At 41.8% G+C, this 23,603-nt stretch overlaps 1 protein-coding gene across 2 annotated transcripts; it reads right to left on the bottom strand.

The window, feature by feature from the left end:
* Positions 1-1,872: 1,872 nt before the first annotated feature.
* Positions 1,873-23,351, bottom strand: LOC146645892 (PHD finger protein 20-like). Of its 2 annotated transcripts, none has more exons than XM_085393308.1 (18): positions 23,254-23,351; positions 21,997-22,076; positions 20,853-21,024; positions 15,539-15,623; positions 14,403-14,476; positions 14,056-14,296; positions 13,841-13,930; positions 12,893-12,952; positions 11,302-11,488; positions 11,126-11,217; positions 10,909-11,031; positions 9,633-9,719; positions 9,411-9,553; positions 9,044-9,143; positions 8,434-8,629; positions 8,128-8,344; positions 6,267-6,522; positions 1,873-5,674 (listed from the first exon to the last, which is right to left on the bottom strand). In XM_085393308.1, exons 2-18 carry the CDS (start codon positions 22,074-22,076, stop codon positions 5,538-5,540), a joined length of 2,340 nt encoding a protein of 779 aa, XP_085249434.1. In that variant the 5' UTR covers positions 23,254-23,351; the 3' UTR covers positions 1,873-5,537. The 2 variants fall into 2 exon arrangements, with proteins under 2 accessions (XP_085249434.1, XP_085249433.1); XM_085393307.1 differs by having other exon boundaries at positions 1,874-5,674; positions 10,909-11,034; positions 23,254-23,350.
* Between the last annotated feature and the right edge of the window lie 252 nt (positions 23,352-23,603).

Genomic DNA, 23,603 nt, shown 5'->3' with positions numbered 1-23,603 from the left:
TGTAATATATCACGTGTTGTTCGTTTAAGGTTGGATTTACCTCATTTCAAGTCCTGAAATAGACACAATGCTTTTTATTATGTCCTGATATATTAAATGTTGTTACTCAAAGAGTGTACTTTCTGTTTCATGACTGTATGTAGAGACATTGGTTTGTTCTTCCTCTTACTGTAAATGTGTTAAAAAAGAATGAAATATTTAATAAACCTTAATAACACACCTGCAATGACTTTATGTTATATTACGATATATTTATGCCACACTATATTAACAAAAGTATTCGCTTGTCTGCCTTCACATATATGTGAACTTGAGTGACATCCCAATTTTAATGCATAGGGTCAAATATAATGTCGGACCACCCTTTGCAGCTATAGCAGCTTCAACTCTTCTAAGAAGGCTTTGTGCAGGTTTATTAGAGTTTTTGAACATTCTTCCACAAGCGCAGTTCCACACCAAACTCACTCATCCATGCCTTTGTGGACCTTGCTTTGTGCACAGTCCTGTTGGAACAGGAAATAATAATCAGTCTGAGACAAAACACAGGATTACATTTTATCTCTCTACCAACTTTGAGTTGGTAGTTTCTTCATTAATGTAGGAGTAATGGAGAGTTAACCAGTGAGGAAGCCAGATGGGATGTTCGGTTTTCTGGCAAGAAGAGAAACAAAATCCTGGCATTTAGTTTCAAACTGAAAAAACAAAAGAATGGTTTCTTTTTGTGCATGTTGTAAAAACAGATGAAATGAAACCAAATTAAAGTCCAAATTATTTCAGCAGCAGCTGAAAATCGTCCAGCACAATGAGATTAAGCTCAAATATTGGTCACCATGCAGAAACAAATGGATCAAAGACCTTAGTTCCTCTGAGCAGCTTTATCCACCAGGACTGTGTTTTTGCATTTATATTCTGATCAGCTGATCTGTCTTACAGGCTGTTGTCCTGGGTTTTTTGGAAATTGTGTGGAGATTACAGGCCTGTTTATCAGACTAATGATGCAATCCTTACTGTCCCAGCTCGTCTATAAAATCCTGGAAATACCATTTTTATGTTGCTGCTCAGTGGACTGTAGTGTGTAACACAGTCTGTGCCAACAGGAAATGTCCCGGTGGTCTGCGGACGCACAGTGAGACCATCTGGCTGACTGGACCTGAACACAACACTTTCTGTGTCACTGCACACACACTGACACATCTATCAAAGGACAGGTGTCTCAAAACTGTTGCTGTCCTGAATATTTTCACCATTTTTTCTCTCATTGTTAACATGAACACGAGTTAAGTGAAGATCATGGGATGGAAAGAACCATAAAATGTCATCCCGTCCCTTAATGATGAAATCCTGGTCAAATCTAGTAAACTAACTGCTGAAGATTGCAGGCCATTTATATCCCTTCTTCACTCGTAGGTATCAATGACGCTGGTTTGCTCTTGAGATCAGAGCATGACGGCACCACCGCATACTTCAACAGTGAAGAGCGGCAGATGATGGACGTCAGAGGTTTAAACATGAGTTTTCTCTTCTCTGCTGAGGACTAATCTGTGACCTAAAGTCTGGATCAGCATAATCTGTAGATGCTGTTTGAGAGACGATCACACATTTAACAGTTTCCATCTTTTCATTTCTGTATGTTAATGGGTTTTTTTCCATTCACTCACATTTTTTGTTTAATTTTCCAACCTTTTTATTCTTTATCATTATTACATTTTTGATTTCGCCTGGGAAAACCTCTCATTCAGATTAAAGCCTCTGATTTTAGGTTTAAACACAAAGAAAAACCCATCAGTGTCTCAGCGGGACAACAAAAACTGCATGAAACAAACAGGAATATGCTTTGGGTTAGGGAGTAACTCGTGCTCTGTGTGTTACCTTGTAAACATCTCGGGGTCAGTTATATTACATTTGAAATGATAAATATTTGCCAGTTTTATGGATAATTTTCATCTCATATTTGAAGACTGGATTTTAGATTATATTTGAAGCATAATCTCAGCTCTTCAGTAAGTATCAATCTTTTCTAATCCGTTCAATTCCAGTTAAAATAAAAAAGCTCTCCAAGCTGTTCTGTTTGTGTGATCTGTATAATTCCTTCGCCCAGCGTGACTCATTAATGCTGGGATACATGTGGCCTAAAAAGTCGTCTCAGTAATGCAAATTATATCTTTAAATAGCTGAAAAGCATCCAGATGTGCTCATTTGTTGAACTAAAAAGTTGATCATAGTAAATAAATCTTTAAAAATAACTCAAACCACAAACAGGAGTAATGAACACGTGGGCACGTATTCAATCTGGAAAGCACTGCGGTCTTTAAATCCAGACACTTGAATGTGATACAACCACACCGACTGGGATTTTATACCTTTATTCAAAGCTACAACTCCTCAGAAAAACACATTTCCTCGTGCTTTAAACAAGAGTATGAATATAAAAATGAAAACTTGGGACTGTATATGAAAGAAAGACGTAAATGCCTTAAACCTGCTTTCTGATGACCAGCAGAGGGCGGCGAGTGTGGCTGTGAAAAGCTGTCTGATTGGATGAAATGTCTATGAGACGCTTCCTGATATTGCCAATCTCAGGAAGCGCTGTTCTGGTGACTTTATGTTATGTGTCCATCTTTTATATACAGTTCATGTGGTCTGAGTCAGACGCCCCTGCGGGCTGCGATACGTAACACAGCATCTTTAGCCGGCGTGGTAATAAAACTTTAAAAAACTGAAGAGAAGCAACAGGTTGGATTAAAGACACATCAGCGTTAAGCAGGTAAGTTTTTCAGAGTGTAACGAGACGCTGAAGGAAAATAACATGAAATGAACTGTTTTCCTGGAAAGTTCCACTTTCAAGCCATTCTATCAAAATAAAATCTACAGCTATATACAGTTAGCTTCTTGTTCAAGAATATAAAACTTCATTCAGACATATGTACATTTTAAAGCTGCTGGGGTTTCTTAATCTAACAGTAGGCTGTTTGCTTTAATGGCAGACTGCACCAACAACAGCACCTGCAGTTTTCTCCATCTGATTCTGTGCAGGACAGTCTGGTTCAGAACTCATACATATAAAACTTATTATGAGCCAGCTGTTAAAAAAATAAAAAGCCGGGGACATACTCTGCTTTTCCTTATTTCTGGGGCCAGCCGTGGAAGTTCATGTTTAACATGAAGAACAATTTGCTGTGAGCCCACATATCAGGCAGCTTTTTTTCTATCCCTGGATCTGTATGATGTCACAGAAAGAGGATATTACTAATATGGTCATCTCAGGCACATAAGCCCCACCCACCTACTGTCCAAATCTTCTATTTAAGAGGAGCAACCAATTAGGAAAGAGTAGCCTTAAAGGCAGACGAGCTGAAACAGTTTCAAACAGAGCAGATAAATTATTAACTGTGAATTAAGCAAAGCTAACACTGAAGAGTCCAGAATAAAAAATGTATCATGCTGTTCACAACCCAAGATACTGTCTATTTGAACAAACAAATAAATGCAGAAAAGCAGATAAACGAGGACAGGAGGAGGGGAAGAAAACTGTTCCCTCAATGAGGCTTTTAACAGAGAAACACCAACAGGACGCCAAAGCTGACACTGTAATGACAGTCTGCCACCACAACCTCATCTGGGTGACCTCTCACAGCTCGAGCCAGCAGTGAATCATACCACGAATGGATGAATTCCTCCTGCAAAATGATTCCCAGAATTTCCCCGAATAACTTTCTAACAGAACTGAATGTGATCGGCTCTGCAGTTAGCTGTTTACATCCATTTAAACATGCGTGTTTTTAAACCCTGTTTTTCCACTGAAGACACTGAAAGTCTGGAAGCATTTCGTTTGTTGGACACTTGTAGTGAAAACAGCGCTCAGCAGAGGTGACCGGAAAGAGGTGAGAAACGACAGATTAGTACAAAGAGCTACTGTTTCTGTGCTCTTTATAAGTGGTTCACACCATTTGGTGTCGAGTTTTTGTGCTTTTAAAAGATATACTGTTTGATTCTGAATGAGTGAAAAATGCAGGAGCAGAATTTTTAGTTGTCTGAAACGGTTAAACTGACCGCATCAACTTCAAATTAGCAACTGAAACAGCTCGTGAAAGGAAAACCTCAGTATCTGTTAACCTGCGGCTGATTTTTCCATCTTCCTTCTGCCCGTCTGCTGGTGGCAGTGGGCTAAGTAGGTATTCCAGGCGTGGACTCCCTCTGCAATTTTCATGACCGGGCTCCTTTAGACGTGGAGGTGCAGCGACTACTCTGAGCTCCCTCGGGGACGCCACAGCCCCTCGTCCGCTCTACGGCTGAGCCCACACGTTCTTTCAGCTGCATGTATCTGTGACATCATTCCTTCAGTCAAAGACCAGGAACAAACCATGGCCCGTGGGACAGATCAAGGCCATTGCTCACCACTGAGTCCCCAGTAGGCTTTGCCTGGTTGTTGCTGCAGTCTGCACAGTGATGACCTCCTGCATCTTTGTTGACTGGTTCAGAGCTTTACGTACATGAAAACTGAACCATATTCAAGATTTGTATAACACCAGCCTAAACATGCCTCACTGTTCACAGTGTGGTACAAAGCCCGCTGCTCCATTCTGGGTTTAAATTATTACAGAAGACAAAAAAGCTTGGAATCAGTCCAATGCTGAGCAAAAACGCTGAAACCTGAAACTGCTGCAGAGTCCCACAGACGCTCACGAGTCGTCATAATCAGTCGTGGCTTTACACAAACGTGTAAACGTCTCTTCATGCTGGAAGTGACAAATAAACTAAAGGTGTTTGGCCTCACACTGGGCATAATGATTATTGATCAATGATTAATTAACCTGTGGTGCTGCCCCACCCCAGCGGTGATGACATCAGTCATCAGGAACCACACAACAATGAAGCAGTGACTTTCAAAATAAAAGTAAGGGGTATGTCCTGCAGTAAATTAGTCAGATTAAATATGTGTGGGTAGGAAAATAAGCTGCTTGAAGGGTATCCTTCCTGAGGAACACTGAAGCCGTTTTGTTGTTGCTCCACATCGCACTGATTCCTAACATTAAAAAAAAAAGGCAGTTAGTGGTCACCAACCCTTAAGAACCTCCTGGTCTCACCAGACTGTAAAACCCTCCAAGAGTCTTTCAAACAAACAATTATTAGTACTGGCAATATTAGTACAATTAGAAAATATACGATATCCAAATCCTTTGTGTGCGTTGTTACACTTCGATGCTGGCTGGCAGAAAAACAACGAGCTGATGGCAGACGACGCGTCCGTTCAGCCTCCACAGAGACAAACATCATCCCGTCCCGATGAGACGGATGACAGCTGATCAATGACCTAACTCGTCCTCGCCTGGTGCTCACACGGGCTCTCAAGTCCGGCTGGAGGCGTTTCAGGAACAGTCACGTTGTATTAAAAAAACAAAAAAAACAAAACACCATCTTGTTGCAGAGCACCTTTTCTCCACCACAGGGGGGCGCTGTCCTGTAACTGCAGGGAAACAAACCACAGTCAACTCAGAGTTTCACGCTCTTTGTCTCGTCAGAGTTCAGAGGGAGGGCGGTCAGCGGCAGACCGACAGGCGCCTCACGGTGCACAGGTCACACAGCAGCCGTTTGATTCGCTGTTTGAGCTGCGGGAGGCGGGACAGAGGGTCAGGAGGCTCGAGCTCGCCGGAGTGGTCCAACCAGGACTCTAGAACTGAAGACAGAGAAGAGCGAGTTTTACGACCAGCAGCGAGCACATGTGGACACAAACTAACACCGAGGTGTAACTTAGGAGCACAGCACGACTCTGACGCCTCATCACGTCCAACCCAGCGTTGCTGTATCACGCTCAGGCACGCGCTGCTGTCAGTCACACAAGATACATGATGTACAGCAGTGAAGCGAGACCTCTCTAATCCCAATTAAATTAAAGGCCAAACATGCAATGAAGATGCGATAGATACTTTTTCACAATAATGTCAGGTCTAAATAATCAATACGGTGAAAGTGGAGCAGCAGGCAGGAACACGGCGATCAGGATGCATGAGCTTCACGACCCCTCCAAGTGAAGCGACGCAAAAACCGAACCTTCTCTCTTCTTCCTCCCACGCCTCAGTAATTATTCTCCTCCAGCTAGAATGGCTCTAACTCGCGGTGGATAATTACTTACTTGCTTCTTTCTCTAAATATTTCTCTCTGCTTTCGTAACCAGACGAAGCCACCGTGACTATTTTAATAACACTGAATGATGATTAATGTGGAGTGTTGTGTGCAACTCTGTCTTTTACATTCAACGTGTGCGTTACCGTCCAGCTCTCTCTCGATCACGTCCATCCTGGCGCTGATCTGCTGGTGCAGGGACTCGATGTGCTCCAGCAGGTTCAGCTGACACTCGGCCACCGACGCCGCGCGAGGCTCCGCTGCGCACGTCCGAGTGTGCGCCTGCTCGCCGCCGCCTGCGTGATTCTCTGTTTTTATGTTGTGCACATCTGTGAGTGCGGTGGCGTCTCTGTCTGCGGCGGTGTGAGCTGCACTCCTGTTGACATCTTCAGGTTTTATTTCCTACACGGAGAGAATGACAGATGCTTTTAACAAACAGCAGCCAGAGACACACGAAGACTAATTCGTTTTTCAGTGAATTTGACAAACTTGGAGAGCAGGTTTGAATAACGACACTCTGCCAATGATACTTGAAAATTCCCTTTTCTGGAGAAAATGCGGCCTCCCCCTCGCCCCCACAGAACCCCAGGTCCTTGTTTCTGTTACATCACAGTGTTAAACCTCTTGCAGCTACAATACAAGCCGTGATGCTCAGAGTTGATTAAACAGATAATGAAGCTGGCTTTGGATTCTGAGTCCTGCAGTTTCTGCTGTATTTAAAAAGTTCAAAGAGATCAGCTGATTCTGAAGGGTCAGGTGGACATTTTTCAGTTTTTATCGATTTTCATCTAATAGCCGAACTGAAATTAGAATATTATTAGATTACATCTCCAGTTTATATTTCAGTAACTTTACAATTTAATATGAAATTTAGGTTTTACAAGTCATGGCCTGCTTATTCTGTAATAAATAAATAATTATTTTCTTTTTTACAGGTGATCTCCTTAAGATTTAGATAAAAATTCAAAGACAGTTTACGGCCACAGCCTCTACTGCAGGAAAAAGACACCGGTGGCAACAGAGTCATGAGCCAATCACAGGAGGAGCGTACAATCCCTCCACAGGCTCACCTGTCGAAACCTTTTATTTCCGTGACCCTCTCTGGATGTAAGAATCTCCCTTACATCTCACATCTTGTCTTCTGGTCCACTTAAGTAAATTCACTGTGATCTGCTCGTTTCACTTATTGATTCTCCATCAATCGTTTATTTTTAGCTCCATTTCGTTGCTACTAATGATGTATTCTTTCTATTCTACAAGAATTCTACAACAGTTAAGAGAAATAAAACAATTCAGGATCAGAAACTGGTCTGAAAAACGACAAAGTCCCCATGAAATCAAACAGATGACAGGTTTTCATGATCTACCCGACGAGCCTTACGTTTGTAAAATCTCTGGCTGTGTGATTGTGCAGAGGAAGCCTGTTACAGCTTTTCTGTTGGTGTATCTTCACAGAGTATCCTCTGCAGCTCTCGCTCCCCCCCCTCACACTCAGTAAAAGGTAAAAATAGTTCCACATTCACCAGAATGAGCTTCTAACTGGTCTTCACTGGTCTCATAGCAACAGCAGGAGCTTAGCGCTGCGAGCGTGAGGCGCTGCTTCTGCTCAAGGTCTCAGTGAGCCAGGCTTTGTTTTTTTTACTACACCTAAACCTCCCAACAGCTGAAGATTCACGCGTCTCAAATTCACAGCAGAGAAGAGCTTTGAGGAGACAGAAAAAGAGATTCATCGTCTTTGCTCAAAATAATCAGCTCTGATTTTATGATGTTCAGCCTTAATGCAGGAGTGAAATCCGAGCTTAGAGTTTATTGCTCATGTACGACTCATTCGGTCGTCCGTTTCCCCCCCATCAGTGTGAACAGCACAAATAAATGAAAATGTTTTGTGTTCTGTTACCTCGGGCAGTGGAGCGAGTTGGTGAGCACTTGTGAACGAGTGTTTCGGCTTTCTGAGTAGGAAACGTGTGAACAGTTAAAAGGCTACACGAGTGTCTGCTGAGTCTCTACCTTCTCCTCGCCACTGCGCTCTTGCTTCACCGTCACCATCGGCCTCTCTTTCTCCTGCTCCTCTCCTTTTTCCCATGATGCTCCAGGCTTCTGATAGCAGTGCTCGCTGCTGACGTAGCAGACGGGCGGCTCTCCTCTCGGGCTGGACGTCAGTCTGTGCCTCTCCTCCTGCTTCCACGGTGACCTCCACAGCTGCTGGTCGGGGTGGGACGGCGAGCTGCGGGGAAAGACGGCCACAGTCAGACCGAGCTAACGTCTCTGCGGGCTCGAACAGATGAGCCGAGCCGCCGGAGCGATCGCACTCACCGCAGCAGGCTGATTTTGAGTTGCAGGGCGCTGAGGACCTGGCTGATGCCGTACGTGTGCGCCAGCAGGTGGCTGGTGTGTGAGATCTTGGAGGCGTTGACCTCCGAGTAGTTCTCCTTCACACACGACAGGCCAAACATGTGACCGGATTTCAACAAGTCGGGCTCAGACCGGAAACGCTGAGCACACCGCCAACCTGGACCAATGAGGATTACAGATGAAAACAAGATGAGAGGAGAAGCACGAGCACCACACAGGAACCCACAGAGAGCCAGCAGGTCTCTGAAAACGGCTTCAGCCTGAGCTGTGGAGCTCGTGTCGTCGAAGCCTCACACACTCACTGAGGTACAAACACACATAAGTCACATGTCCTTCTCCAACCAGTCAGAAAAGGTTACAATACAAACACACACTTTGACTTTCACCTAAACACAGAGGGCTATCCTACGACCACTCGACAAGGGGTCGAGGAACTTTTCCAGGCCTTTGCTGTAACATATAAAATGCAAGCTTTGAGTTTTATATTACACCAACTATCAAATAATCCACCTTTACCTGCTTTCTTTCACAGGCTCGGCACAGCAGTAAGTGCTCACAGTGTGAATCCTACCTGCGGTCTGTCTGCAGTAGTAGCAGATGTAGTTGTGTGGGACGTTGTCCTCGTATAAACCCATACAGGTCCCGTGCTGCCAGCACAGACACGACTCGCACTACAGACACACACAGAGAAAACACTGGGATCACTTCACAGCAGCATCACGAAACAATCCTGTGTTTCTGAGCATTCCTGACACAAAGGCCTTCAGTGACAAAAGAAGTCCTAATAAAGACAAAATTTTCACATTGAACAGAACCTGATGGACATGAATGATGTAAAATATTTCCCATGATTCATTTCTCTCCTTTCAGACTTGTTTGTCAGTTCTGTGGATTCGTTTTAAAAGCAGCTACAGACAAATCATTCCTGTGTGTCTCACCTGGATCATGAAGTCATTCTCCTCGTCCACCTCGCACACACACCTCACCACCTCACACTCCTCCGTCTCCGTGCCAACAGGCCAGGAGGGCGTGTCCTCTCCACTCTCTGCTGTCAGCGTTGACCAATCGCTGCCATCGTCGGCTAAAAGTACAGAAACTCAGTTTTTGAATTTTTACATCGTATCAGTGTTTGTGATATTAGTGTGTGTGTGTTTTCCCACCTTGCATGTGTGTGTTGTGATGTTCAGTTGAGAGCTTGAGAGTGATCGGAGGTCTGTCTGAGCTCTCATCGTCGCTGCTGCAGAAACCTGATGAGAAGAAGAGAGAAGCAACAAAATGATTGGACGCTCGGTGCTCGCATGGACGCTGTCAACCTTGTTCTGGTGCTCAGTAACTCACAGTAATGACAACAACTAATGAGAAGCAGCTGAAAAAGAGGAGTTTTAAATCACAAACAGGTCGTGAAGGTGCTTTAGCTTCGTCTGCAGCGTTTCCAACAAAACATAAATGTTTTTACTTTCCCGTTACACTCCTGTTTGTGAGCAGCCAAAACGCCCTCAACAGCAAATCTGAGCCAAACACGCTGCAGTTCATTTTCTGCAGTGTTACTAATGCGCAGGTTCACACTTCTGTCAGATAAATTTGAGGATGCAATAAGTGCAATAACAGATAAAATGTGAGTTGAAGATAAATAATAAATACAATTTTATTTATGTAGCACCTTTCTAGACAGAATCACAACGTGCTGCACATAAGATAACAAATAATAAAAATGTAAAACAGACAATATAAAACAGGCAGAAATTTAACTAAAAACTGTTTTAAAAGGTGAGTTTTGAGTTGTTTTTTTAAAAACAACGACCGAGTCCACAGTCTTAATGTCTGAGGGAGAGAGTCCACAGTGGCTAAAAGCTCTGTGACCCTTAGTTCTCATCTTAGTCTGTTTTATAGTCCTGATCAGATGACCTCAGGGACCTGCTGGGGACATCGGGCTGTAGCGGATCGGAGATGTAAGCTGGTGCCAGTCCATGCAAGGCTCTAAATGTCAAGACCAGGATCTTAAAATATACTGAAAGTCAACAGGAAGCCAGTGTAGCTGAAATGGATGGAGACTGGATGATCTCCCCGTGTTTGGGGGGTCCTGTCTTCCTCAAAGTCCAAAGACATGCAGTTAGTGGGGTTAGGTTAATTGGTGATGCTAAACTGGGCACAGGTGTGAATGTGAGTCTGAATAGTTGTTTGTCTCTGTCAGCCCTGCGACACACTGGTGACCTATGCAGGGTGTACCCTGCCTCTCGCCCTGTGGAAGCTGGGACAACCTGACCTCCCCCATGACTCTGACTTAGATAAGTGAAAGAAAATGGATGGTAAAATATGACACTTCTACAGCGAACTTCAAACTGTTAGATGAGAGCAGACCTCTGATTTTAGGCTCCAAATATCTTACAAACCTGTTAATCTCAGTTTAAGAAGGTCAACAGACACAATGAGTCTCACCCGTCTGACTTTTCTTCTTCTTCTTCTTCTTTTTCTTCTTCTTCAGTTTGATTCGCAGGAAGTTCTTCCTCTCCTTCTTATCCAGTCCTCCCGTTTTCTCCTTCCCCCCATCCTTCTTGGCTTCTACTAACAGGCACACATGAGAGAAATGACACCAACGCTGCTGGTTGGCCTGGTTTTCTGCTCCTATGTGCTGATGTTGTGCTCTGCTCTGTACCTGTTCCCATGATGCCATGTTCTCCGCTGGTTGAGTTCTCACTCCTCCTGTCTGACACCAAGTCGCCACCCTCTGAAAAAGATCGCTTCCTCCTAAAAAACCCCAAAATAGCTCCAGTCAGCGTTAAACTCACCGCCCTCTGCTCACCGTATCTAATCCGTGGGACATAAAGCGACCTCACGGCCTCCTCCGCGCTGCTTTGCTCCTCCAGCTGCTGGTCGGTGTGGTAGTACTTGATGTGGTAGTGCAGCAGGCTCGCCTTCCTGAATGACTTAGTGCACCCGGGAGCAGGGCACTTGAAGGGGTTGTGGTCCAGCTCAATGGAGAGGATGGGTGGAGGCTGGTTCTTTATCACCCTGTACACTGAGAGGAGAGGACACACCGAGTGTTTCTAACTGCTGTGGGACTGGATTAGGAAACCTCAGCACTTTCATGCTTAGAAAGAAGAAGGGAGCAGCTGCACACTGATAATATGCCTTTGTATTGTAACCCCAAGCACGAAGAGAGGACAGGAAGCTACATTAAATGTCTGCTCAGAAGCACAATTTGTCAATTTAAGACGGCATCTAAAATTCCTCTGGAGCTGAAGAAAAACCACAGTTCCACAAAAGTTTGGATGCTGTGCAATGATTTGCAAATCTTATGAATTTTATTCACAATAAAGCAGAAAACAAGTTAAATATTTCAACTAAGACATTTTACCATTTCATTAAATGCTTCAGACAACAAAACGCTGGAGAAGTGAGTGACAGTAAGAAAGGACCAGCTGGAGGAACGTGTTGCACCTCATCTGGTTAATTAGCAGCAGGTCGGTATAAAGAGAGGCAGACGTTCTCAGAACTAAAGAGGTTCAGCAATCTGCAAAGAACTGTCTACAAACTGAACAATTTCACAATAATGTTTCTCAATGTGAGATTGTGAAGACTTTAAATGTCTCATCATCTACAATAAAATAAAATCATAAATTATTATTATAGATTATTTGGAGAAGTATCTGCGTGCGGATGGAGGCTGAAATTCAGCATCGATGCTCGTGATCTTCAGGCCCTCAGGCAGCAGGTTAAAGATCATGCAAACACGTCGCCACATCTAAACACGGTCAGAAACAACGTCGTCTTCTCTGAACCAAAACTCACAGAAAACTGTTCCGATGTCAGACAAATGTTTTAATGACTTTTGGAAAAAGAGAAGGGAGACCCTGTGGCTCAATATCAGCGCTCAGTTTAAAAGCCTGCATCTCTGACTTCTACATCTTCTTCATGTTTCAGCACAACAATGCTAAAATCACATAAAGCATCGATTCCAACAGCACGGCTGAAAACATTTGGAGCATGGTGACACCAAAGAAGAGCCAGGACTGCTGAGCAGCTTTAACCTAAAAATGGGACAAGATTCCTCTTCCAAGAGTCCAGCTGCTGGTCTCCTTGGCTCGGAGATGTTTAAGACACAGAGGAAACATCACCCTGTACATGTTCTCTTGAGAGGCGTCGCTTCCATCAAATTTTCTCAATTAAAACATTTGATATCCTTTCATGTTCAATCTGTTCCCGCCCCATTACAAGTGTGGATTGAGCAGCCGACAGTCTTTATCTGTCCTACTTTTTTCATTAGACAAAAAAAACAACTTTTAAACTCTAAACTTTTGTCCCCAAAGTTTGATTCTGTTCATCTGGTCGTAGCAGTCCTGGGATTTACTTACCTGGATGATTGAGCATGCATCGAGACGTTCTAACCTTTTGTGTTTATGTGGAGGACTGAGGGACTTACATGGTTCTCTGCTGAACTTGTGTGTGGTGGGAAGGTGAGCCTGACGCTCCAGCAGGACATCTGAAACAAAGATTAAATAAAACAAACAGGTCAAGTACGTTACAGAAGCATAACCACTTACTGATCCAAATAAGAGAAGCACCTGCGAACAAAGTTAAACTGTGTTTCATCTGTTAAGAACTGGATTTTCTCACATTCACCGTGGTTTTATCCTCGGGTTGGCTTGAACGTTCTTACCGGTCAAAATTAAGATTTTACTTTATTATATGCTCACATACACTAGCACTATGTACTCAAAGTACACCTGTATAATATTCTACAGCACATTAGTCACGTTCAATGTGTGACACAAAATAATTAATATTTAAGTCAAAATTAACATTTTATCTTCACTTTGGAGTAGAGGTCGTCTTTAAGCTGGACAGAAATAGTGATTTGACTGGTATGAAAAACATGTCACAGTTTTGTCCATCTCACCCAGGTCTAATAAGAACTATGTCTGCTGTCCTCCTGAGTGAGACAGTCCCCACAGACATCGTCTTAAAGCTAAGAGAACCATGTAAAATGTGCACATGTTCTGTGGAGTTCTCATGTTTGGACCAATACACGCATGTCTAAAGTCCTCCTCTGTCGACTTCAGGCACCATCAGTGAGTCTGCTGCTGTAGGATTTGCTGGTGCAGAGCTGCCGGTGTCGTCTGTTGATATTCTGGATGAGACTTGCAGCCCCCTGCCCCAGTTGTGGCTTTTCTAATGCAGACATATTTAGAAAAGCTTATAAAAGCCTAAGTTGTTGTTAGATTGTAGCTGAAGGTTTTCAGGTTTCATTTCGGCAAACAGGACCTCACTTTTTCGTGCATACTCAACCCGGACTACAAGTGGAAACCAGAAACCCTTTATGTATTCTCCATATTCCTGTGCAGATATCTGTTTACAGAGATAAGTGTACCTCTGTCTATGTGGGCAGGGTTAAGTGCTGCTGCTGCTGGGGGGGTGGAGTTAGCTGTGATTGGCTGATTCTGAGTTCCACTGCTTCTGCCTGGAAGAGAGACAGACCATTGTTAACCATTTTAATTTGCTCCTGCTGACGAGCTGCAGAGCCTCCAAACATCTGGACAGATCTACAGTGTGCGGGCGCTTGGGGTCAGAGGTCATCTTACTTACTGTCATCTGTTTTCTTCTTGGCAGGTGGATTTGAGGATGAAGGTTCTGCCTTCCTCTTCCTGTCCTCCTCCCTCTCCAAAGCTGCATCGGTCTCTTCTGTTGTCACCTTCTCATCTGCCTCCTCTTCCTCCTTTTTCTCCTCCTCCTCTTCTTCTTCCTGTCCTTCTCCTCCTTCCTCCTCCTCACTCTCACCTTCCTCCCATCCCTCGCTTCCCACAGCACTTTTCTCAGATCTGGATTTCTAAGAACGACAAACAAACAAAAACAAACACATTAAGGATCAAAGACGTTGTGATTGTGTGAAACACTGAGTAGACGAGGACCAATTAGAGAGAAGCATTTCTTACTTCCTGGAAAGGTTTGACTTTGGTGGGCTTCACAGTCCGAACCACGCCATCATAGAATCGCACTGTGTAGGAGTCTGACACAGGAAAACACAAACACCAGGTTTAGATCAATCATGTTCCAAAAACAGCCGATTCGCTTCAGTAACAACAGGAATGCAGCACAAACAACCCAAAGACGGACAGCGGGAGTCAAACAGCATGAAGGGAGGACATAAAAGACGCCCATCCATTCACTGAGCTTATCTGGGTCAGAGCCGACCGAACCACTTCAACCGGCACCTTTTGATGCAAAGGAGCACGGCTGTGCTCTGAGCTCTGTCTGAAGGGAGAGCCCAATTTTTGCCACTTGAATGCACAATCTTATTTTCTGGTAACTACCCACAGCTCGGGGTCACATATGAGAGAGGGAATGTAGATCAACCAGTAAATTGACAGCTTCGCCTTCAAGCTCAGCTCCCTCTTCACAACAGACCGGTCCCAGCTGCACCAGCCCTTCTGTCAATCTCCTGCTTCAATCTCCACCTAAGTGCCTCCAACAAAGCCCAGAGATACCTCACCTCTCCCACCTCAGGCAGCAACTCGACTCCAAACCAGAGTTTTTAGTATGAATAAATCAGGATTTATTTGACTTTTCTTTAATGAAACGCTTTTAACAGTCCAATGTATCAGCTTCAACTGTAAAAATAATGTAAGCAGCATTATATCATTAATATCATTGAATCAGGAAAAGCACTCAGGATTAGCTGACTTATATTGTAGAGTAACTTAGTGTAATTAATGAACCCACACACAATCCGACCTCCATACTAGTCAAGTTACTGGAACAAGAAGCACAGAGGGGTGGGCTGAAATTTTGGGCCTCTCACCTCATTTTTTCCCAGTATTATTAAGACCTCCTCACTTCTTAAGTGCAATCTGAATCGTTACGATATAAACTATGAAAGAAAACATATGCATGGGTCCATTGAATAGCCAAAAGTTAGTGAGGGGTGCAGATGGTAGGTGCTTAGTGATTTATCAGACAACCTTGTGATAAACAGCTGCACTGACCTTTTCCCCCCCAAAATCAGTAAATCAACCAGCAGTAGAATACAGTAGAAAAACAGCAGAGGTAAAAGGTCACAGCTGAACCTCACCGTCCTTGTTGACGCGGAGGATTTTGGCCGGGTAGAAACGACAGTCGGTCCAACAGGCCAGAACCTTTGAGCCTGAAACAAACGTCTGAGTCGCAGAGAAAACATCTGTTAGCTTACGCAGTCAACATTCTCCTAGCTTCAACTTATTATTGTCATAATCTTTCTAGTCTTCTTGACCAACATTATTAAAACACACTAGGGCTGCCACAAACAATTATTTTGATAGTCGACTAGTCAGATCATCATCCATTGGCTGTAAAACGTACAGCTTATTGCACCAGGATGCATCTGCTCTTATATAACTATCATTAGCTTACAGCTTTAAGTGTTTAAGGTATGTGCTAACTAAAGACAAGATGATAGTTTATTAAACTTTTAATGAATTTTGCAGATTGTCTCGATGGAGTTTAATAAACTCAGCCGTCTGCTCCTTGCCATCTAAAATATAACAGGTAGTGAAGGGAGTCTGGTGTTTTACGCCGGCTCTAGTGAGCCTAGAACCCTCCAGCTATCGAGTGGGTGGGTAGCAGACGTCTCCGAAAACGTCGGGGAACTTTTACAAATTTGTGATGTCTTGATAAACCGAGCAGACATTTGAAGTTTGCACAGCTACATTCTCGCCGAAAAATGTGTTAAAAGTTTACTTTGTGACCCAGAAAGAGTAATATTAAAACTAAGTAGCTGCCGCCATTGTTGGAAACTGGAATTGGCTGGGTCGCGCTATGAATTCTGGGATCATTTGGGCCACGAAGGATACATCCGACTCATCCTTCAAATTCGGGGAAAAGGAGGACGCATTTGGAGAAATCTTCGAATTTGGAAAGCCTTCGTCGCGTCGCTGTAACGTAATCAAATGCGGCCTCCTAACGATGCAGCCCGTAAATCTGGACACAGCGGCTGTGTCCCAATTCAGAGACCGCACGCTTGAAGTACGCATTTTGAGTGCGATTACATCACCTCCACGCAACGACGGCTGTCCCAATTCGAAGTGTTTTTTTTTAAAATTTGTACAAATTAACAATTACAGCGCATATCTTACAAATCAAAAAAATATGTACAAGTAAGGGTGGTTAAGAACAAAGCAGCCATCGAACAAAGAACAGTATAGGTCAGAAATAACATAAAGTACATTAAATGACCTTCCATATAAAGTAAAAAAAAGAATTAAAAAACAAAAACAAAGAAAACAAAACAAAAACAAACGTACGCACACACACACAGTCCAGCTACATCAGTTGAAAAGCAGCATCAAAAATTCAAGCTTTATTTAAGTTATGCTTGTCTAATGAAGCCTTCAATAGGAGGACTTCATTTTTAAAGCCAGCAAAAATCAGAGTAATTTTCAAGAAGCGACATTTATGAATGAAAAATTTTGCAACTATAAATAAGTTGTTAATCCCAAATTCTATTTTCTTATTTTCTGTTTGTAGGCCAAATCTAATTACTTGAAAGGTTAGAGAAGGGCAGTCAATATTTTTAGAGGTTAACCAGGACTGAAAATCATTCCAAAAACATCTGGAGCTTTCACATGAATAAAAAAGGTGCTCTGTAGTCTCAATATCAGTGTAGCAAAAAGTGCATGCGCTCATATCTATATTGAATTTCTTGTGAAGATAGTCCTTGGATGGGTATATGGCATTTAAGATTTTAAAGTGATTTTCTTTTGCTTTTGGTGGAATTGGAAAAGAAAGATACTCAGTCAAAAACCTCGAATTATAATCTTTAAACAAATATTTAATTTTTAATTGAGAAGGAAAAAGTTGTTTGGTTAGAATCGTCCTTAAAAATTTATTATTGCATGTCTTTCCTTTAAATTGACGATCATCAATAATTAAGGACGGTTCACGAATTATAGAGGAAGAACAGGTTAAACTGGCTTTAGCCATCTGAATCATTGCAGGGGGAATGGCTTTCACAACTGTAATGAATTTACTTTGAGTACATGATAAGCCATAATTATCTATGAATTTATTATACGATAATAAATTGCTGTCATTGTCTAAAAGGTGTAAAACGGTCCAAATTCCATGATCCAGCCAATCCTTATAAAAGATGGATTTTCTTTTTATCAATACACATCTGTTGTTCCAAATCGAGTTTGTATGTGGAGAAAAATTATGCTTGTAAATCATTTTCCAGTACTGGAGAACCTGTTTATGAAAATTGGATAATTTAATTGGTAATTTGGAAATTTCAAAGTCACACTTTAAGAGAAATTCAATGCCACCAAGCTTCTCGAAAATTACTTTGGGGAAATAAAACCAAATACTGTTTGAGTTATTTATGAAAGACTGCAACCATTTGAGTTTGATGGAACCATCATTGCTTCAAAATCAGTCGCATTCAAACCTCCTTCTTCAAATGACTTCACTACATCATTCTTCCTAACATAATGTTGCTTGTTTCTCCAAATGTAATTAAAGTTAATTTGATTTATATTGTTGATTAGTCTATTGGAAACATAAGCATTGTGATGGATAAATCAGTGGAGAGATACCTTCTGTTTTAGTAAGATGGAGAGGTGTCTTTGTAACCAGCTGATTAGGCTCTTTTTAGATTTCTGGGTAATATGCTCAAAATTTAGATTTTCTCTATTATTTGCATTCTTTGAGATTATAATGCCTAAATATTTAATTTCAGTTTTAATAGCTATGTTAAGAGCGATACTGGGTTTACAATCATGAATAGTTAATAATTCGCATTTTCTAATATTCAGGTACAAACCAGAGGCCTTTGAAAATAGTGAAATTTCATTTAGTGCGAGAGAAACCTGTGACATGTTCTTTAAAAACAGTGTAGTATCATCTGCTAATTGACTTGTGATCAATGGGGCTCCCATCAAATTCAGTGGTTGAATATTTGGATTGCGTTTCATGAAAGTAGCTAAACGTTCCGTTACAATAATGAAAAGTAACGGAGAAGCTGGACACCCCTGACTCCTCAACTGATGTTAAATTGTTTAGACGTTCCAAAAGGTAAAGAAATAGAACTATTGAAGTCAGAGTATAATAAAGAAATTAAATCTATGAATTTTTTACCAAAATACTGTGAAGCTTTTAAAATGAAAGGATGTTCGACCGTATCAAATGCTTTATAAAAGTCTAAAAAAAAGAATCACACCATCATCTTCAATTAAGTGATTATAATCCAGTAGATCTAAAACCAATCTAATATTATTGTGGAACGATTTTTAAGCAACCCAGATTGTGTTTCACTAATAATCTGATCTAAGCCGTCCTTTAATCTGTTTGCAAGAACATGAGCAAGAATTTTATAATCTGTATTCAATAGAGTAATTGGTTGTAGATTATCGATTAATCTTTTATCTTTCCCATATGGAAAAGATATATATAAATCTTATAAAGTTTGTATCTGTCTTGTGTGAAACTTGTATGAAAAGCATACAAGAGTGAAAACAGATATAAGATCCCTTGAAAAATTATATAATGAAACTTGTATGTTTTGGATACTTACTAAAACAATATATGAAAGTAATGAGAAAGTGGCCACTTTCATGAGTAATCACACATAAGTTTTTACTATTTATTTTCCATATGGGTTACCAGGTTTGGGAATAAGGGAGATAAGACCCTGTTTTATTGTCGTTGCTAATGTTTCATTACTAATGATTTCCCTAATAGTTTTGAAGAAAAATTCTTTTATTTCTTTCCAGAAGAATATATAAAAGATGGCAGTCAAGCCATCCTGACCGGGAGCTTTGTCCATTTTCAGTTTGTTTAAGGCTTGATCTCAGTCATCCAGTGATATATCAGAATCACACATTTCTCTGAATGCAGAATCGATTTTTGGAATATAAGTTTCATCAAAAAAGGTAAAGGAATCAGTAATTAAATATTTAGATGAGTATAAATTTGAATAAAATTTATGTATTTCTTCTGCTATAGTCTTATGATTTGTGCATTCTTCCCCATTTACACTTAATGTATTAATAGATTTCTTCTCTTGCCTCCGTTTCTCCAGATTGTAGAAATATGAAGTACTTATTTCACCTTCTTCTATCCATTTTGCATAGAAGAAAAAAAATAAGCATGCAAACTTGCACTAAAAAATCTGCGAAACAGTGAGGTGAAAGGTGAACCGTGTTATAGCGAGGGACCGCTGTAATTTTGAAGGTAAGTCACAACATACCTTCGTAAATACTAATGTATAGAAACCGTTACCAGCAATCATTCATTTTTTGTGTGGCTTTTTTCACGGTTTGTTAACATGCTGTGCAGGTGTGTACTTGACTAGCTGATATCAACATAACGGGGAAACATCTGGTTTGACTGTTGTTCACCTGTAGTTTGAATGCTGAACATTTGCCTGTTTAGATCATGAGACCAGTCACTATACAGAGATGTGCTTCTGAGTGTGGACGAGGTGTCTTCTGCTGCAGTGATGCAGTTCTGCTTGTGTTGAGTGATGTAAACAACTGATCGATCTAAACGCTTTAAACGTCAAAATTGATCATTTTTTTATGACACAGCAGCGGTGAGTGTTCCCACCTTCTGCTCTTTGTAACTTAACGCGATCTTTCCGTTTTCGAGTTTTGGACATGATTTTGGAGGATATCATCGCAGTAGCGATTGACCGCAAAGTAAAGCTACCGGAAATGTACAACCCCACATCCGGTCTCAAACCAGGAAGTTAGCATTTTCTCGTGCACAGGGTCTATTGGGACACAGCCAGCTATGATACTGGAGACTGCTTCTTCTTCTTCGGGGTTTAACGGCAGCTGGCATCTTTGTACATGCAGTGCTGCCACCTTCTGTTTCAGTCCGCTATTACACTCTTAAATCCTAATATTTATTCCTGCGTCTTTCTGGATCTTACAAAGCTTCAAACGACGCGTCGACTATTAAATTTGTCATCGAAATTTTTGATAGTCGACATAATTGTGACTAGTCGACTAATCGTGGCAGCCCTAAAACACACACCCAGTTTCTGCTGCTCTGTCCACAGCAGCTGCTTCACTGTCAGTCTGTAATATGAGCCTAACCTCCTCAAATGTATTTAAAATGACAGCCTCATCGTCTGTCCACGTCCTGACTGATGGTGGGGTAAATGATAACAGAAATATATTGTGGATACGATGAACCAAGTTGTAGTACAGGCTTCTGATATTTTCACATTTACTTCAAATGCAGAGTATCTAGGATTTATATGCAGGAATTAAATATATTATTTCAGTTCATGCATCTTAGAAAAATAAAATCTTATTCAGTATCAGCATCCCTGCCATGACATTGATACCGATGTTTTAAAAACTATTTAAAAAGAAACATCTGTGTACGTCTAACATGTTCTATACCGGCTGTGATCGCGTTGGATTCAGGCCCTGCCTCCTCAGGCTGACTCGCTCCTTCGGCCGCAGGTACGGTGAGTTCCACTGAAACCACTCGTCATGGCGACGGCTCCACTGCAGATAGTGGATCAGGACCCGCTCTTTGTCATAATCAATCTTCTCAATGGTGGCCGTGTACCTAAAAGAAGGACAAACTTTTAGTACACCATTAAATTTGAAGTATGTTCTCCCAAAAATCTTTATCATTTCCACATTCAAAATTAGCTTTTGTTTAGCTACAAATTCGAGGATATTTACGCACCACAGGAAAGGTTGGGCTTTTTGAATTCACACATGAGCACAGCTGGTTGCATATCTTTAAGGCAATGAGTCAGTGTTACTTCATTTAATATAAGTCTGTTCCTTTTGCTTTTTTTGTTGTTATTTGGTGGATTAAAAATCATAAAAAAGTTAAATACTTTATTAAAATCCTGGAAAAAAAATCACCACCAGTATCTGAAAGTTTCCTGTATGTTGGCTGAACTGCTGTGGGAACTTAAATGAATCATCCACTCATCGGATTTCCACAGATCAGACTCATAACAAAGGGACTATTAAGAAGTCGCTAACCCACACTTTACTTTAAAAGCTTGAATGAGTGGTACATCATAACAGCAGAAGCTCAGTAAAACAAACAATTAATTTTTGGTATTTTGAGTGTGTTAGTGCAAAGAGGGTGGACATGAGTGTCGGGGTGATTAGTGACAGAAGGAGAGCAGCAATAGTGAAAGGGAAGGTTTAAAAGATTGTAGTGAGGCCCATTGTGATGTTTGGTTGTACAGGAGGCAGAGCTGAAGATGTTCAGATGTTGACTAGGAGTGAGCAGGATGAACAGCATTAGAAATTAGTGCATCAGAGGGAGGGCTCAGAGTCAGGGAGGAAAGGCTGAGGTGGTTATGATGTGTGTAGGAGAGTGAGAGTGGATATCTTGGGCAAAGGCTGTTGAATATGGAGCTGGTGGTTGGAGTAACAGAGGAGGATGCAGGGACACAGTGAGATGGAGGCAGATCATCTGCTGTGGCGACCCCTAAGGGAAAGAATAAGTGTGTGTGTGTGTGTGTGTGTGTGTGTGTGTGTGTGTGTGGAAGGTGGTGGGGAGGAGTCTTCTGACCAGTTCTTGTGGTGGTCTCGAGCTTCTAGTTTGGCTCCGACTTCAAATGTGATGCCTGATCGGTCCGGAGGTGTCTTCATCTGGTACAAAAACACAGGAAGTGTTGATGTGAGCATTTTCTGTCATTTTACTGTGGAGAGTTTATTTGACAGTTCAATATTTTTAAGCCATTTTCTTTTGTTTTGATGGAGCACAGCGGTTATCCTCAATGTTGGATATAAATATTCTATTTGCTATGTTTCATTATTTGTGGAACAACAAGTGTAAATGGACAAGGTGAATAAAAACTCAAAGGCGGTCCATTCTAATAACTTAAAAACAGAGTATAGGTTGAACTAAGCAAATTCCTAAATAAACTCAAACTCTAGATATGCCAAAGATTTATTTTCTTTACAGTTTCCCCCATATTGTATTTATTATCTTAACAAATAAATGTTTGAATTTTCTTTTTTCTTCTATTTTTGCAAACTATTGTTGTAAGTTAAAAAAATAAATAAGCAACAACACACAAAGGTCAAAGGTCGCGAACGCTACTGTACGTCACGTTGCGTGATGACGGCATACATATGATGACGTTGCGCCCGTCTCTGATAACGGTTGCAGCCCAACTTTTTTTAGTGTAGTTATTATCAGCTTTCCACGGGTGCAGTCTGAATTTCGACTGAACAAATGTGCGAATGTTAAACTCGAACAGTTTGTAATGAATGAAACAGACATTTTTTGACTTTCCGCTTGATATTCCTTAGCTTTCTTAGTAGAAGAAGATAATTGGTCTTGAAGACTCCTAAGGACGCCTACTCTAAATTTTATTGGCTGTCTCGGTCGTCAGTCGCTCTAAATGTCCCTCCCCTGTCTAGCTTAACAGATATTTGACAGCGGCTAAGATGCTAATGCTATCAATGTTAGCTCTAAATATTAGCACAGATTGACACCGGACGAAGCGGAAAGTGCTTTAAAAGAACACTTCAGTAAAAGACACCAGCGTAAGAGAAGATACAGTCGCATGTTTAAAGCTGTCCTCTGAGCTGGTGCAGTTCAGCGGAGTTGGATCGCCTCTCCATTGACTGTGAATACAGAAGCTAACACAGCTAACAGTTCGCTGCTGCTGAAGCAGCTTAGGCTGACAAGTCTCACTGACCGCTGCGAGCAGCCGCAGGCCTCCTGTCGGCCAGCGGAATATTTAATAAAATGTCTCTGCACTTTAATTACAAACATGAGCGTGGAATATGTAAACGAGAAACATAAAAGCTTGTTTACCTCTGACGTTACTTGTTCTCTGCACTCCTCATACTGTGATGACTATAGAGCGCATGCGCGAAGGGGGCCGAGTTTCTGGCAGGGATGGGACGCTTGAAAAGCGTTTCTTCGCTGTGTCGAGCCTCCGACGCGATGTTTCAAAATACTGCACCGAACACAGAGATCACATGACCACGAATAAACGAGGCTTTGGTGCCCCAGTTCCGACAAGTTGTGTACCTGCTGCTTCCGGGCACTGCGAGGCGTCAGGATTCACATTTTTTTTAATGAGCCAGAGTCATTTGTAATTACTGAATTAATGTTTTTGTATTTATGACACGCGCATGTGTAACAGAAAACAAGGCCCCCTC

Source organism: Rhamphochromis longiceps, linkage group LG20 (assembly GCF_057381845.1).
Source record: "Rhamphochromis longiceps isolate RC_006_pf linkage group LG20, R_longiceps_female_GT1.1, whole genome shotgun sequence".
In the NCBI taxonomy this organism is placed as follows: Eukaryota; Metazoa; Chordata; class Actinopteri; order Cichliformes; family Cichlidae; genus Rhamphochromis; species Rhamphochromis longiceps.
The sequence above is the reverse complement of the archived record's forward strand: the minus strand, read 5'-3'. Positions and strand labels throughout refer to the sequence as shown.

Excerpts from the sequence above, each read along its gene's own strand:
- LOC146645892 (XM_085393307.1), bottom strand. The coding sequence starts at position 22,076 with ATGAAGACACCTCCGGACCGATCAGGCATCACATTTGAAGTCGGAGCC. Across the intron at positions 15,624-20,852 it reads ATCCAACGCGATCACAGCCG|ACGTTTGTTTCAGGCTCAAA; the intron begins GTATAGAACATG and ends TCTGCGACTCAG. Across the intron at positions 11,489-12,892 it reads CAAGTTCAGCAGAGAACCAT|TGTACAGGGTGATAAAGAAC; the intron begins GTAAGTCCCTCA and ends CTCTCCTCTCAG.